Genomic DNA, 17,021 nt, shown 5'->3' with positions numbered 1-17,021 from the left:
TATGTGACTTTATAATATATTTCAAAGGTAGAGAAACAGCAACACACAGATCAGCAATAACCCAAAATGCTGTTCCAGGCAGGCTGGACATGATCACTTAAACACATTCACAAACGTCCTACCTAGTTCACAGAAAAGGTCTTCTCATTCTCAGCAATGAAGAAATTCCTTACCCTTACATGTCCACCCTTTTAGCCACTTATAAATTACTCCCTTTTTTTTTAAAATCATACAAAAGTATTTTTTCTCACTCAAGGTGGCCCTCTTACTTCCACTACCTTGAACCAATGCATCAAAATTGTCCAACTACCACATATTCACATCCAGCATTGATACACAGATTTAGGAGAGCACTTAATGAAAGGTTTGGCAACAAAAACGTTATTTAGATACCTTGGTCGCAAATTCTTAGTTCATTTTCTTGTTCATTGCACTAGAGAATAAAAAAAAGTAATTCTGTATGTTTTAGAGGAAAATTATTAATCTCTTAAACCTGCAAACCTCCCTTGTAGAGAGGAAAAAAGTCATAACACAGCAACTAGTTAGGCCTGCATACAAGACCCAGAAGATCTGTAGGCATATACATATATATACACACACACGAAGAACCGTTCTCTTGGATTAATATTTAAAGCTTAAAATAAGAGAGAAGCTCGTGCATTCCCTTCAGGGAAAGAAGCATTCATCATCTGCTACTAAATAAGAGGCATCCTTTTAGATACTATCTCACCATTGTTATTATCTAATTTCATTCACCCAGCAGCAGGTGTGAGGGAAATGAATGGATCAAAAAGAACTTAAGAATACTTTTTGTTTAAGTAGAATAAATTAACACAACACTCATGGGAGAAACATCTTAATGTTGTTAATATTTGAGTGTGCTAAGGTATTCCACACTCTTCCCCATCAATACTCCTTAGTACAGGAAGAATCTGCATTCGCAATGACCCTGAGGATGCAAAGCCATGGCTTTTTCATCAGTAGCAATTTTACAATCAACATCCATGTGTTTTGTAAGAGCACAACCATATGGCACTTCAACATGAAATGAGAGACTTGCCATAGTATCAATTATTTAAGGTAAAAGCATGCAACTCCTCTGGCAGCCAGTCATTGATTTTATACAAATTCCCTATAATAATAAATACCACACAAACTCAGAAACATGTCAAGAAAATAAAAAGTTATCCTTTAGATGGAGAAAAGGTCCTTCAGTAAGCTCTTCTCAAAAGTTACTTATTATCTGGTGGACTCTAATTTGGCCTCTGGTATGAGACATCAATCAATAGCATGACACTTATAAATGGTAAGTCTGTGCAATAAACAGAAAAAAACCCTAAGAATAACAAAGTCCACACAAACTCATCTTGTATTTAATTAATCCTGCTCCTCTTACCAGTATTTAAATATACCTGCACATACAGTAGCATCAGGAGACATTCAGCACCTGAGAAGTAAGTCATAGAAAAACTGAAGCTGACTGTGCTCAAACAATGGCTATTTAGGAATGATACATCACAAGAACCTCATCTGCTGTGTAAACAGTTGTGCAAATGAAAGCTCTCATAGACACGCTACCCAGAAACCCTATTCACTTTGCTAGCATTGCTGGTAAAATGTTTTTATAAATGAACACAACAAAGTATCAGTGCAAACACTCTCATCTTTCAGAAATTAGTATCTCCGAAAACAGCTTTCAGGAGAGAAGAATGACGGCAGTGAGGTTATTAGCATTTCATTAGCCATTAACTAGGACTCTCAACTGGGATGTGAAAGGAGAATTTCCTTTCGTCCTCAGAGGCTTTGAGCCCTCATCTCCCATATGCCAAAAGAACGGTCTAGAACAGACCCAGGTATTTTAAGACTGAAATACTCTACATTTGTATTTCTTGAGCTAGGGAGCATAAGGGAGTGAAGGGAAGAGGAGAAAAAACACTGGTAGGGCATGGTCATATTTGCATAACAGAACTAACATGAAAGGGAAGGCTTACATTCTAAAAACCCTTTCTCAGAGACCCACTGCCTACATCATGTAACCGTCTGATGAACTATAAACAAGCCTTGATATTTAGTGTCTGTCTACAGAGCTTCCTTAGGCTAAATGCGATTTATTCTACTATGATCAAGAAATGGGGCACCACCACTGGCAAAAAGCTTTTAATGAGTTTTCCATTATAAATTCAAGGTGAACTAGACTAATAAAAGAGAGACCCTAAATGAAAGTTAGTTTATTGCTGTGATAAATCTCTAGATGAGAAAATGAACGTATTTAGGACACCGGACCTATCTTTCACTGGGAGTTGCACAAAGGTGAGGATGAAAACTAGGAGACCAAGATTAAGAAGAAAGTACACTGCGTAAATGAGCTGAACAATTTGGCAAGCTTGGGGTAAGCTCACCTGAAGAATGAGAAAGATCTGCTAGTAAAACAGTTCAAGAATGAACATTTACTGATCAATTCCAGAAGTAGTTTTGATGCCAAAAAAACACTCTGCCATCAAGCTGGCAGAAGAAAATACTAATATATACACATATTCTTGAGCTTAAATGAATGAAACTTTTTTGCAGTTCTACTCAAATTCTTTCTAATGTAGAGGTATGTCATACACATCTGAACACTACACCAGACAGCCTTAAATCTGAAGGATGGCTACTGAAAGAAACTAGGCTGTCCTCACAAGTTACTGTCAGGAGCTGCTCTTACTGAACCTGATGGAATTTTGGCTTCAAGCATCTTCAAGGCATCTTCGTATTTTCATTCTTTACAAAGAATTAGGATCTTAAGTTGTTACAACAGAATGCTATGTATATTAAAAGGTATTTGTATGTCCCCTTTTAATAAATACTTCACAAGCAAATGAGCATGATCTATTTTACTCATTCATATAAATCCTGTGAAATATCTAAACAATCAAAGGAAGACAGCTTTCACATGAGAAACCAACACAAGACACCTGTTTTCATTACAGCCTGTCTTAATTTCACTCCAGTGAAAGTGCAAACTTTTCACATACATCTTAAAGCTTACTTACTATTCCATTACCTTTGCCAGGCGGCTCATTTGATCTTCAGAGACTGTGCTGCTGGTTCTCCCAGGAGTTTTGGTGGGCTCCGAGCCATCAGCTTCTACATTGGGCCAGACTTTCAAATCATGCATACCTTGACGAAACATACTGCAGGGAAAAATGCATAATCACTTCAGTACATTCAAAATAATACAGCTGTTAGGAATCAAAGTGCAGCAGCAGCTGCAAGAAAATGAAGTAGCTTCCTTGGCCAAACCCGCAATCATGCACTGTCATGCATAATTTAACTGAACTGCAAAGTGCCTTGCACCTTGTGCCCTCTACAGCCTTCATTTTTACTGGCACGTGGAGTTTAGAAGAAAATGAGTACGTCTGAGATAACTTATTTGGCAAGTGGAAGAAAAATGGGTAATTCCCAAAGTCAGTGGGGTGGTACAAATGCAAACTGAGGACAGAGCTTGACCTTCATAGTTTTATTATTTGTAATGAAGCAGAAAGTATTCCTCTTGACTTGCAAATTATAATACTGACTTTAGGTCTGCCAGTCTGAAAAAAAAATTCAACTAAAAAACCACCTAAGTTTCATCTGAAGGTCAACCGATACAAAGCAGCCTTCTGAGCTGCCAAAAAAACCCAAACAACCCAGCCACCACCAACCCCCCCCCCCCCCCCAAACCCTCAACACAGCATTTTCTCCATCTATGCTTGAAATTGAATTAGTAATTGAAACTGTGCAGTGAACAGAACTTTGCAGGCTAACTGACCACATCTTTTCTCTGCAAAACCCTTCTTCCCTTGCATATTCGTGCTGATCCACCTATAAAAAATGCTCCAAGAAATCAAGTGCATTACTTTTGCCAATAAGAGCTGATCACTTAACTCTAACAACTTCAGATAAATATAACTGTAAGGAACACTTCAAAAAGTCAACCATTAAAAGTGAGAAAAACCAACTAGAAGGACCAGACCATCTGACCTTGAATTTACACATCAATTTCATACTACTATAAGGGTTTGCATTTACAAGCAAATACAAAATTCCACAATTATTTGTTTCTTTCTGTCTGTCTACTTCCCCCAGGCCCCACATGCTGGAAATAAAAGTAAATTTCATTTATAAATATTGTATCTTTCTCCAGGAGCTATGCTCTAATGCTTTAAAAACTACCAGCAGTCTTTGGGACAGAGCCCAATTGAACCAGTTCAATTTTCTGCCCTAAGACAATGTCAATCTTTTTGTCAAAGCAGTATCTTCAGTGACAGATACCACCTTTCTCTACAGTCATTTTTCTGCATTCATCCATCACTAGAACAGCTTTCCTAATGTTAACCTAAACTTTTCCTACACTTCAGTTTAGCCTTATTACTTCTTATCCACTGACAAGACAAAAAAAGCTCTTTCTCCCCATTTTCCAGCGCTACCTACATACTAGAAAAGTGTTCCTACAGTCTTTTCTTCAGCCTCACTAGTCTTCACTCCTCCTCCATCGCACCTATTTGGTAGATGTTCAATGATATGGACTCCCTTAGACTCCCAGTAGTCAGCAACTTGCATAAAGTCAGTTATATAGAACTGAACATATTCCAGACAAGTGGACAAGTATAGAGGATACAACATTTTCCTTGATGCACATACTTGTAAATTGTTCATATATTCAACGTTGTTCACACATTTCACAAGAGCATCGCCATGCTGAATCATGAAAAACTTAAGATTCACTCCAACACAAATCTTTTCCTCTGTTTTCTTGGGCAGCTGCTCTATTCTGTATTTGACTACAATCAATTGCAAAAAGTACCAGCGCCTCATACTTTTCCTTAAACTGCATCCTGGGTTTTTTCAGTCCCCTTTGCACTTAGTCAAGATCTTTTTGATGTATTGTTCACCTTCCAACACACCTGTAATCCTTCCCATCTTAGTGTTATCATCCACAAATTTACTAAACTCACCCTCTATTGGATCACAGATTATTAATTTTGAAAACTCCTGATTTACTGAGTTACACTTTATTCCTCCTAAATAATATTGTATTAACAGCCCAATTGCAAGCCAATTAAATCAATTACGTTAAGTAATCAGTACTGGCACCCATGCATTACAAAAGTATAAATATGAAGTGATTTCAGCATTTGCGACCTTAAAATCCAAGATTACAGATTAATTTTTTTTCTTAAAAAAAAGCGTAAATTTTGGAGTTATACAAGAGAGGACTTTTTTTTACAACACTGTAGCATGTATGAAGTTACAGTCAGGAGGAAATAGAGTAAATCACTGTCGTGGTTTAACCCCAGCCTGCAACTAAGTACCACGCAGCCGCTCACTCACTTTCCCCATCCAGTGGGATGGGGGAGGAAATTGGGAAAAAAAGTAAAACTCCTGGGTTGAGATAAGAAAGGTTTAATAGAACAGAAAAGAAGAAACTAATAATGATAATGATAACATTAATAAAATGACAACAGTAATAATAAAAGGATTGAAATGTACAAATGATGCACAGTGCAATTGCTCACCACCCACCGATCGACACCTAGCTAGTCCCTGAGCGGCGATTCCCCCCGCCCCCATTGCCCCCAGTTTATACACTAGATGGGACGTCACATGGTATGGAATACACCGTTGGCCAGTTTGGGTCAGGTGCCCTGGCTGTGTCCTGTGCCAACTTCTTGTGCCCTGGCTGGCCATGAGAAGCTGAAAAATCCTTGACTATAGTCTAAACAATACTGAGCACAACTGAAAACATCAGTGTTATCAACATCCTTCGCGTGCTGAACTCAAAACATAGCACTATACCAGCTACTAGGAAGACAGTTAGCTCTATCCCAGCTGAAACCAGGACAATCACCTATGTATCTGATTTTGCAAACATGGAACTGTTAACTTGGTTTAAAAAAATAAATTAAAAACCTCTCTCATAACCACTGCTACCTTACTATTCACAAGTAAGCTTCAAATCTGTATCATAGAAGAAAAAGCATTATACCCATATTTCCCAAAGAGTGAGACTGTTGTTCCTCCCACAGGAACTGCTTTACCAGGTCCATATACATCCCAGATGGTCAGAGCCACTTGTGCATTGCGAGGCAAGTCCGGATACTTCACAGGCAGTTTCAGCCACTCATTCCAGCTGCAGAGAAACACTTTTTATTAGTTATAAAGCTTTAGAATTCAAGTTACTCTGTATTAGTTTATATAACCCAGATTCTCCTTACAATATGACTAAGAGCAGATGGACTATTTTCCTGTGGGCTTTAACCATTCAAATACTTGTCTTGAGCATGATTAAAAGTCTAGAGGCCAAGGAGAAATACTCCGGCTTGAGACTAAGTAACAAAGATCAGTCTGTCCAGTAAATAGTACGAAAACGTGCTAGTTGAGGCCCCAGAAGTTAAGTAGTGAGCCATGCCCAAACACACAAGTAACAATTTTATCACTTACCCATTACACAAAAAGGTTGGTTTTGTGCTGTCAGGGTAACACTTAATAACCATACAGAGACTTGAAGAAACATAAGTTATTTGAGGAATACAATAGAAAACAAATTCTTCTGACAGAAATAAAAACCATACATATTTATTTATATAACTTGATGACCCAGTAACTAAAAGGAATACAAAATAAAAGCCAGTCACTTACTTCCACCTAGTGCTAAAAGCCTTGTAGGAAGTTCTAACTGGTAGAGCAAGAGGCTTCCCTTCTGCAAACACCTGACAAGTTACATACAAGTCAGAGCAAGTTTCTTGATACAGTCCTGAGAACTTCAGCATTGGATCTTCTAAGAGAGCTTTGTAACTCTTCTGTTCTCTTTTCCCTTCCAGACTTCCTCTGCGGGGGGGGGGGGGGATAAACAAACCAGAATTTATTTCATCCACAATAAAAATCCTATTCTATTTCCATAGTTTATAATTAGATTACCCAGTACTTAGGCTATCCTCACTTTGCATTACTAGCCGGTAGTGAAATCCAAATATCAGAGCGGAACTCAGGATGTGAAATGGTGAACAAATACAGAATTTACTTGTATGCTGATTTGGGGGGGGGGGGGGGGGGGGGGGGGTAGCAGAGAAGGGAAGAATTACTTGTTTTTCAATGGAGATAACTTCTAGTACAACCTGCAGATTCTTAGATAGGATCAAGTGAGGTACCTTAAGCAGGGCAACAATAAGATAACATATGAAGCTATTAAAAAAAAACCCAAACCAAACACCAGATCACAAGTGCTCAAATACTATTTGGGAAAAAAAAAAAACAACACAAGAAAAGCCTTATTTTTAAACAGTATGAAATGTGAAACGTATGACTGGCTTTGGATGCCAGTTGTCTCTCAAATCAACAACAAATCAAAGCTCAACTAAGCAGACTGTTCAAATCAAGCTTGATTGAAGCCCTGAAACAATTTGCAGAGTGCTGGCGTTATGAATAAATTGAGGGAATTTCTCAGGCCTCAGCTATACCACGATGAAAACAATCATGCGTATTAAATATCTGACTGTGGATGCACATGTGAAAACAAAAAAGAAATTGTTATGGTGATGGGAAAACACGTACAATCAATCTTCTAGGAAAAAAAAAATAAATCTATCAGTACCACAAGAACACTTCAGACTAGATGAACAAGTTTCTTGCAAAAAACTAGCATAGCACATTCCAGGACGACATACACTCTGATGCACACACACACACAAAAATATCCTAGTTATATTTTTGTTTGGCAGAATGAGTTAGCAAAAAACACATGCATCTGACTTCAGGTATCATCTTCCATTCAGAAGTTAAACAACCCCCGAATAAGTTTCCCCAAGTTAGTTTTCAAAAAAAGTGCAACGTAGCAACATCAGGTATACATTTTAGAGCCAGCCACGTCTCTCCTATACAAATGTAAACATCCCATTGCTGTGATGCAGAAAAATCCCAAACTTCAAAATTAACCAGCAAATACATCACTGTGTGATAACACCAGCTTCAAGAAGAGTGCTTACACGTACCCAGTTAGGAACATACTTACATGTTGCAGCACCTGCATCTGTCTACAACAAAGAAGCCGACTAAGAGCAACTTGCTCTCAAAGGAGCACGTAAACAAGTAGGAAAGAGTGTCCCCAGTTCACCTCCTTCCCCTAACGCTGAGGGGTGAGCTGTGACACCAGCAGGTGAAATGTTATCAGAGGCACCAGCGCTGAACTGACAACCAATCTTTGCCTTGAAGCACGGTCCTGCACTGCGGGACCCAAGGCCATGAACGTTTCTAAGGCGTTTAGTGCAAAGCTTACACCCCGTCCCCTTGCCCGTCCCCTCCCCACGGCAGCGCTCGGCGGCGGGGCTGAGGGGACGGCGACACGGCCGCGGCCGCGCTTGCCCCCGCCCGGCCCGGAGCCCTGAGGGAAACAGGCGGCTGCATCCAGGGGTTCCCGGTGCCGGCGAGGGGAGACAGAGCCAGCACCGCCCCGTAACCGGACTCCCGCGGCGAAGCCAGGGTTCGGGACCCAGCGCAGCTCCGGTGAGCGGGCGGGCCCAGCCTCCCTCAAACCGGCAGGGGCCGGGCCGCTTCCCACACAGCCCCTCACTCACATCTTCAGCTGCACGTTGATGTCCAGGTCGCAGCTATAAACATAACAAAGCTTCTCGGTCTCGCCCATGGCTGCCGCCGGTCCCCGCCCGCCGCCTCAGCGGCGCCCGAGCCCTCCACCACAACAGCCCGCGGGCATGAGCGCCGCGCCGCCTGGGCCCTGCGCACCGCCCCGCTCTGAGCATGCGCCGCCGCCATCTTGCTGAAGGGAGGAAGGCGCCGGGACGCCACCGCCTCCCGCGGCAACGGCCCCTTACCAAGATGGCCGCCGGCCCAAGTCAGCCGAGTGGGCGGCCCCAGGAGGGTTGTGCCCGCCTCTCCCTCACCACCATGGCTGCTGCCGGCTGTACGGCACGCAAGATGGCCGCTTCCGTGAGAGGCATGGCAAGATGGCCGCTGCTCCAGTTGGGTGCGAGATGGCTGCCTGCCCCGCTTGAGGGCGGCGAGGGCTGGGATGCGGGGCAGCAGCCTCCAGGGTGATGTGTCTGAAGGTTTCAAGGCTCTGACTCTTGCTCGGTTTTCCAGCAGTTTACCTAGATCTCACCCTATCTTCTCAGCCTGCGATTCTTCGGGCTGCAGACAAATCCCTCATCTCCAAAACTTTTCTGTGCCCTGGAAGGCAGGTGCTACTTCTGTGAGGCTGACAGTGTACACCTTACGTTTTTCCAGGGGTAGTCGCAGGCTGGGTAATTTTAGAATTAATGATTCTTGCTTTATGTTACTGACAGCTCTGAAGAAGGCCCAATAGAAATGGCAGTTGTCTTCGACCACCTTGCAGCGAACACTGTGCAGGACGTGGACATTACAGGCTGATTGCTGAATTCATCATGGTGATTTTATCATAAGTCTTACCACGCTTACTTTGAGAGTATTTTTTGTTCATTTGTTAATTTTTTCCTGAAGTCTCAGCTGTCAGCAGCACTGGGTCATCAGTGGTCATCACCTAACAGAAAACGAAGTTGTGAAATCTAAGTACCGAACGACTCTGTATCTGACGCAGGCAACCAAAAATCACCCACAACTTACATATTGTAAATAATAACATGGTTTTAAACAATCCTTAATGTTTCAAGGGTTATTAAGGATTGCAGCCACTTTTAAGTGACAAAAATATACACGTCATTACTATCCTACACTTATTCTGCCTATGTAGGCAAAGCAGCTGGGGCTGCCTAAAAAGGATGTTCGTGGTTTATGACCCACCACAGCCACTGAACTTCTCAGCACTGCTGAACAAAAGTATAAAAAGTGCTGTTTTGATGTAGCTCACTATATATACTGCAGCGCTAGTCCTGAGGAAGCATCAAGACAGAGGTGGTCTCTCCCAGCATGTGCTGGTCATATTATAAAAAGATAATTGTCTTTTGGAACCAGCACGTTCTCCTCCATTTTCACAGCAAGACCTGTTAACAGGTGGATGTGGAAGGACATGTCGTCAGCTAGTCCTCTTCTCTTGCAAGTCAGCAGCAATGGCAGAAGAGGCCAAAGCAGGGGAGGAACTCTTCTTTAAAGAAAGAAGGACTATTTCACCCCAACACTATTTTTTTTCCCCTCAGGTCCTGTGACCAGGAGGTCTTTTTTTCCTTTTTCTCCAAAACAACTAGGAAATTAGAGAAGGCAGTGACCCAGAACCTTGGGTCACTAAAATGAAGCCTTTGCTTTCAAGCACTGACAAGCTGGCATGTGTCATAAGTGCAAAATGTAATTTAAACATAATTAAATTAAGAAATTCCTTTGCAGAGATGATGTTAAAATAACTTTAAAAAAAAGGTGTCCAGCTTTTTCTATCTTAATTTGTCACTTTTTGATCACATTTACAGTTTCTACAGCTTTGGCAGCTGCCATTCATTTATTGCCTGCCTCATAATTTTTGATGGCTTCTGTTTGTTTGTTAGTTTGGGTCCAGCCCAGCTTTTTACATAAAATCTCTGCTTTCCATAACAGAGATAAACAAACGTATTGCTCTTCTTGGCTATGGAGAAAAAGTAAAACATAAAACTGTAAAAATTTAAAAGATAAATAAATGTCACAATTTAAAAGCTAACCAATGTAAATCTCAGCAAGTACATTCATATGTGTGTACCTGTTTTGGTATTATTTTGTCTCAGGAAAAAATTGGATCCTTTTTCAATTAGTGGAATCAGTAGTATCAGTTAAGTAATCTCAACATCAATTTCACCATTACAGAGACATTTTTTGGTTATTATTTAATTTTTGTTTATTTATCAGAAAAAAAAGCTAAGGGAAAAAATTACAGAAGACCTGTGAAGTTGGCATTATAAAAAGGTTTTGAAGTGGCGTATTTCCCAACTTTCTCAGATTCCAGTGTGTCTAACTAAATACATAAATTAGGTCTGTGGGAGGCAAAAGAGGATAACAATGTTTAGAAAAGACATTTTTGACAATGAAGTTGTAGAAAGATGCAATTTCAATCAAAAGTGTCACTTTATACTACTTTGTCATATTAATAACCTTACATTTATAAGTTCTCAAATACTGCCATAGAGGCAGATAGAAAGAGTATTTTTCACCGTGAAGGACCCTAATGTACTTCGAAAATGCAGTGATGAACGTGCCATACATGTCTGGGAATCACTGCCTACGCTACTGACACAGATCTTGCCAGAGGTGACAGATGTCTAAGCGGGCGCAGTGTCTGTTCGACATGCCACACTGCTACAACCAACCGGGGTAGCACACTAAAGCTGAGCAGGGCCATTTGGTACGGAGCAGATGCAGAGCTAGATAAGGGCATTATCCCGTTTATTCTCTGCTGCCACTTCTGTGGATCCTTCAGGGCACTCGCTGTTCATGGCAACATCTATACTGCTAAAAACAGCCACTGTAGGCTGTTGCCCCTGAATCAAGTAGTACGTGTGACTCACATCTACCCTATCTTGACTTGCTCCCTGCAGACTGGTCCATCTGTGTCCCAACTGCAATAATATTTGGTCTGTCTCTTCTCTAAGCTTCAGTGACCACTCTTGTGGCCAAAAGACACGATTATTTCTGTGCGTGTTTTCCGGCTCCAAGTGCCTGATGTAACGTAAGGGTTGTTTTGCAGCCTGCAGGAAGGTTTTCACAGCGTGACATCTAGGGCATGGCATGAAGGCACGTTGTGGTGGTTGAGTGTTTCTGGCCTACTGAAGTAGGGCAGGATTATTCCAAGTGCTGGGTGTCAAACAAGGCACATCTGTTCTCCTGTTGCTGATCTGCAGCACAGCCGTAAGCAAACTCTCCTGGCAACTCTACGTGGGTTTCTTCTTTAAGGAAACTCATAAGCATATGCCAGAAGGGAGTCCGGGAGTGAACTAGCACACACACTGTACAGGCAACTGCACATATGTGATAGCAGGAACAAGTTCTGGAAGCAAACCAGAGTGTCAAGATTGCCGATGCTCCAAGTACATTGTGAAGCAAACTCTGACCTTCCTCGTGCCACCAGAAAAAGGGCATCTATCCCTTCTAGACTTGGGGCCAAACTGAGAGGGACCTGAGGGACTATCAGGCCTTAATCGTCACCAATCTCCCCTGCTCGCGACCCAGGACCCCATTTCAGGGAGTTCCATGTCCCAGCAATGCCATAGAAATCAGTCTCCTGCTCCACCACAGTACCCTGCCTGGCCCAGCCATGGGGTCCACTGAGCCAACTCCCACTCTTGGGCTAACGTCCCATCCCCATGGAGGTGCCTGATGCCCAGGGCTGGAGCTGCCCTGGCCGCCCCCCAGTCTGCCCTGCTCTCTGGCTGGGGCAGTGGGACAGGCCCTGGCTTTCTGCCACAGCACAGCCCAACCACAAGTTCCCATAGAGCCCTAACGTTTACCTGAGTCTTTGATCGCGAAACACCAATTTAACTCAACACATGTAAGGGTTTACAAGCTTTCTGAAGAAAGGTACACAAAGTGAAATTTATTTTTTCTCATGAAGACTAGAAGTAACTGGCTAGCTACACCTAGCTTTAGTTACTTACTGATATTATGCCATTCTTGTCATTAGAAGACTATAGGAAGCATGAGACTGACACTCCTCATTGCTTTGCTCATGCATTAAAATCTTCCCCATCTCTTTTCTGTTTTTCAGTCTGATAGTTTGTCAGGTCCCAGAAGCCTGATGAGGTGAAGCATCAAGAAAAACAGTGGGAGCAATAGAGAGCTCTGCCACTGACACGATTCTCTTTGGAGGGAATGGAGCTATTTTTCTTGTTTTGAAGCAAAAGTATCACTCGCAGTTCATATTCGACTGATAGCCACAGAGAAATATGTAACCTCTCAATCCCACTAAGAAATATATACAATCTTCCAGAGGATGGCATTGCTTCCTTGTACACCATCTATTTTCTGCTAGTGGGACTACCACGATAAGCAAGAGGACTGATCAGTTCAGATGTTCAGCCAGGTCCCACATTCTTGGTAGAGACTTTCAGCGAAGTTGCTCAAAGTAGCTGTGTTGCCAGACTTGCTTTGTTTCATCTTTTCTGAATGTGGACATCTGTCCACTCGAAACTGGATTGAGACAACTAAGAAGTATACATAACCCTTAGTACGTCTGTCAGATGGTAATGAATTTCTGTCACTAATGAACTGGAACAAAACTGAATTGGCAACCGCCTTTTTCCCTCTAGTAATATCCTGAGAAAGACTTTACATGCTGGATGTACAGCAGAGAGAGTTTCTGCTGTTTGGGTATCACAATGATGGGCAGGTTTTCAGAACCACAATGGAGAGGTGGTTAACACAGTCGTTATCTTATTTTCTTTAAAAAGGGGTAAGAATGGGGTTTAAGAAAAGAACACACCTTTCCTTTCTTCATATGTATGTTTTACATTTATTTACAGGTGCGTTAAAAGATCATTGATTCATATACTGTAAATACTGAATAATTTTAAGTATCCATGCAGAAGAATAGTTAGCTGTAAAGACACACACACACACACACACACACCCCCCATTAATTTGGAGTTAAATTCAAACCTAGTAGTATCATTTGGGTCCAAAACCTTATCCTTCTCACAATTCTAGCCTTGGAATAAAGCTGCTCTTGTAATGTGCTCAAAAAACATTCAGATCTAGACCATATGGAGCAGGGAGCAAATGTCCAAAGTCTAACAGAGAGTGTTCGGCCAGCAGCAGCATATACCTCTGTAGAGAGCTGAGGCTGTCACGAGGGTGGCCCTGTGGATTCTCATCTGGATAATACAAATCCACGCGTAAGACTCTAATTGAAGTGTCAGAGCACTGATAACTTAGGTATATGGAATGATGTTTTACCTAACAAGGTTCACTTTCCAGCTGATTTTATATTTTTCCATAACTAATGACTGTTAGATTTAGATTAGAGTTCTCTGAGAAAGAAGTCACTACCCTTCTGCATTTCCACTGTGCTTTGCTATCATAGGACTTAGCTCTTAAACACGACAGTAAGAAGTACAGTATTTTCTAATTGTCTAGTGTGTGCCATTAAGTGACGCTACCACTGAAGAAACTTTCCAAGTTCTTGTTTCCCCATCCTTCTGTCCAAGAACAACAGCATCATTCTTTGTGCTCAAAGAAACCTAGCACTTGCAGGCATCTCTTCACACATTCAGTCCCATCTTCTACTATTACCAGCACCAACTGTTTCAATCTGTCTTGGCGAGTTCCACTTTACAAGCAGAAAGACTTTTGGCTCCTCTAAGACCACGAGAAGGTTGTCCTAAAACACTCCTGGTTAGGAACCATCTTCTTTTTTGTTTTGTCCCATCCATAAGAGTCTGTATTCTCTGAGCCTGATCCAGACTGGTCCTGCATTTCTGCTATTTTAAGGAGCCAGATGCTCATAGTCTCACCTTGCTCCTGGGACAGATGCCATACCAGCCAGCAAACCACTCCCTCAGTTGCCATTGATAGAGATGCGGTGGAGAAGATGGCCATTCTTGTTGGCCATACAACTCAGAGTGCTCCAGGGAATATGTAGACATGAACAGGAGTGTTATTAAATGCATCCTTGAAAATATTAAAGGGTTTGTTCTAATCCATTAAAACGAGGTATAATTTTACCTTTTTGTGCTCAGTACTCTCAGGTTTCAACTTATCAGCTGAAGATGAAAGCACTGGGCTTCTTGCAACATTTCCAATGAAATGACAACAAAGCTGTGGACTTCCCTTTTATTATAGAATCAGCCTCTGCAGTAACCCTTTTTGGAGAAGTCCCTGAACTCATTCATCTCTATATAACTTGAACTCAATAAAGTTGCACTAGGGAAGAGTTTGGCCCATTAACTTTAGTTTTTTAATGCTGTTTAGTCAATAAGCCATATAATTCCCAAAACAAAGAAGGGGAAGGAATAATAATATATAGGAAATATGAAATGTCAACACAGCCTGTTCAGAAAGGGGGGGGGGGGGGGGGGGGGGAGGGAAGCTAAAGCAAAACAAAAATACTGAGTCAGGTCATCAGCTAGAGAAAATCAGCATAACTCCAGTGAAAGCAATTAAATGATATTGGATTACACCAGCTGAAGATCTGGTATGCAATTTTCAGTTTTTTCCACTTCCTCTTCCCCCTCCCCCATCATAAAATTTATTTAAAAAAACCCTGGTCTGCCAGATTTTGCAAGTTCAGTAGTCTGTTAACTGAGTAAGTAAAGATATAATGAAAGCAGTAAGTGCTGAAACATCACACATGCAGTACATATCTCCAGCCAGTCCAATTTTATGCCTAAGGAGACTGGCAGAGTTCCTGCTGCGATTCAAATCTTATGTCAAATTTATAAACTTGTTTTCTCCATTCTCCTTTCCTATCCCCGTGCCCCATCAATCAGAGCTTATACCTGCACAAAAGGCTGATCCATCATTAAGGAGGCAGGTTGCAGCCAAATGTAAATTTGCACTTTAAAAAAAAAAGGAATAATACTCATGCTGCAGGGCAGGGTCACCCTCTGACCCTAGGCAATCTGCCTCTCAATCTGCAGAACACAGGTTAAAATAATGTGTCCGCCGAACAAGCAGTAAACTTTTCTGCTTCTGCCTTTTTGAAGATTCTTGGAGTTGCTGCGTCTGCCGGCTGACACTCTGTCTGTCTTTTAAAATATGAAAATCTCCTCCATATGCATTGAGCTCAGTTTTCTACTTAGCATTTCAAGAGCCCTAAGGACCTTCAGGGGAAAAAAAAAAAAAAACCCACCATATTCTGAATTTTCAATTTTGATGACAATTTGCTTTCCCTACAGGATGTGCAGAAACACCTTGAAAAACTTGTCAGCTGCACTAAAGGAAATGTTCCTTGCCATGGGAATGAGGGCACATCACTTTCAACTAACTTAGGGGAAACAAGTTTGAGTCTTTTATAAGAGTGGGTCATATTTTCACCTGTACCCTGTGCTTCCCCAAAGTAGCTGAACATCTCTTTTAGGTTGTTCCAAATAAGAAGCAACGATAATAGCAACTTTTTAAAAAAGTGAAACACCATAAACGTAAGTTTTGACCAGGCATGTAAAGGCAAACTTTAGTCCAGCCAGCCAGCCATCCATCCACTTACAGAGGAGTCCATTCTCATAGCATCCAAATCCAAATAAAGCTTCAGGCCATGAACAAAAGATTTTTAATTGCTTTAAAATGATGCTGTTATGTTTGGAATCATAATTCTACCTTGTCTAGGCTAGCCTCACCTTGCTTTAGAGTCAAGGGAAGAAGACGGTAACATTGAAGACCAATATAATCGCACTTACCTTCAATAATTGTGTGAGACCAGGATGTACCACTGTTTGCAATCCTGTTTTTTCTCAAAAAATTGTAAAAGGAACTTAGATGACTGACTTGTATTAAACACTGCCTTTATAAGCTAACGTTAAATGAGGTGAATCTCACACTTAAGCTGAGATTTATGTATTTTTCTCTGTAACCACCAGATCACAAAAGGGCACATTGCAAGTGTTAGTTCTCTAAGCACCAGAAGCGTCCAAATTGTTCAGGGTGCGCTGGGTTTTGTTGCTTCCATGCCACAGATGGGAGGTGCTGAGGTACAGGGGATATGAAGTTCGATGCTTTACCCTCCAGTTGAAGTTAATGACAAAAAATATAATTGACCCTAGGGGACTTAGGAGCAAGTTGTACAGGCTGACTGCTCAGAAAACCCAAGGTTACAGAATTCCGGATGAAATCACTGGATTTCAGTATTCTGGATGCTCAGTATTCAGCCTTCATTAGCTCCTGACAGATGAACCACGAGCTGAGTTAGGAACAGGGGAGATAAGCCCTGATTTCTGGGCTTGTTTTCCAGCCATTAGACAGCACTTATCTTTAATGTGAAACTCCTAGTTTTAGAGATTGGACTGATGACAATTGTTTGTTTTGTTTGGGTTTTTTTTTTTTTTTTTTTGATATTACCAGTATCTCCATGTTCTACATGGGCTAGATAGGGATGCATGAATTCTAACATCATTTAGTATTTCTGC

At 41.5% G+C, this 17,021-nt stretch overlaps 1 protein-coding gene across 3 annotated transcripts in view; it reads right to left on the bottom strand.

The window, feature by feature from the left end:
- The window catches only part of PIK3C3 (phosphatidylinositol 3-kinase catalytic subunit type 3), an 81,616-nt gene extending 72,851 nt beyond the window's left edge, over positions 1–8,765 (bottom strand). For 2 of the 3 annotated variants that reach the window (XM_049795168.1, XM_049795169.1), the window contains exons 1-4: positions 8,592–8,765; positions 6,661–6,849; positions 6,008–6,151; positions 3,044–3,173 (exon numbers count right to left, since the gene is read on the bottom strand). In XM_049795168.1, coding sequence (XP_049651125.1) covers positions 3,044–3,173; positions 6,008–6,151; positions 6,661–6,849; positions 8,592–8,659 — 531 coding nt within the window. In that variant the 5' untranslated portion in view covers positions 8,660–8,765. Of the gene's footprint in view, positions 1–3,043; positions 3,174–6,007; positions 6,152–6,660; positions 6,850–8,591 lie in introns of those variants that run through there. The other variant, XM_049795170.1, reaches the window with a different exon arrangement.
- Positions 8,766–17,021: the final 8,256 nt, after the last annotated feature.

The sequence above is a fragment of the Accipiter gentilis genome, chromosome Z (assembly GCF_929443795.1).
Source record: "Accipiter gentilis chromosome Z, bAccGen1.1, whole genome shotgun sequence".
Lineage (NCBI taxonomy): Eukaryota > Metazoa > Chordata > Aves > Accipitriformes > Accipitridae > Astur > Astur gentilis.
This window is presented reverse-complemented; position numbering and strand designations above follow the sequence as displayed.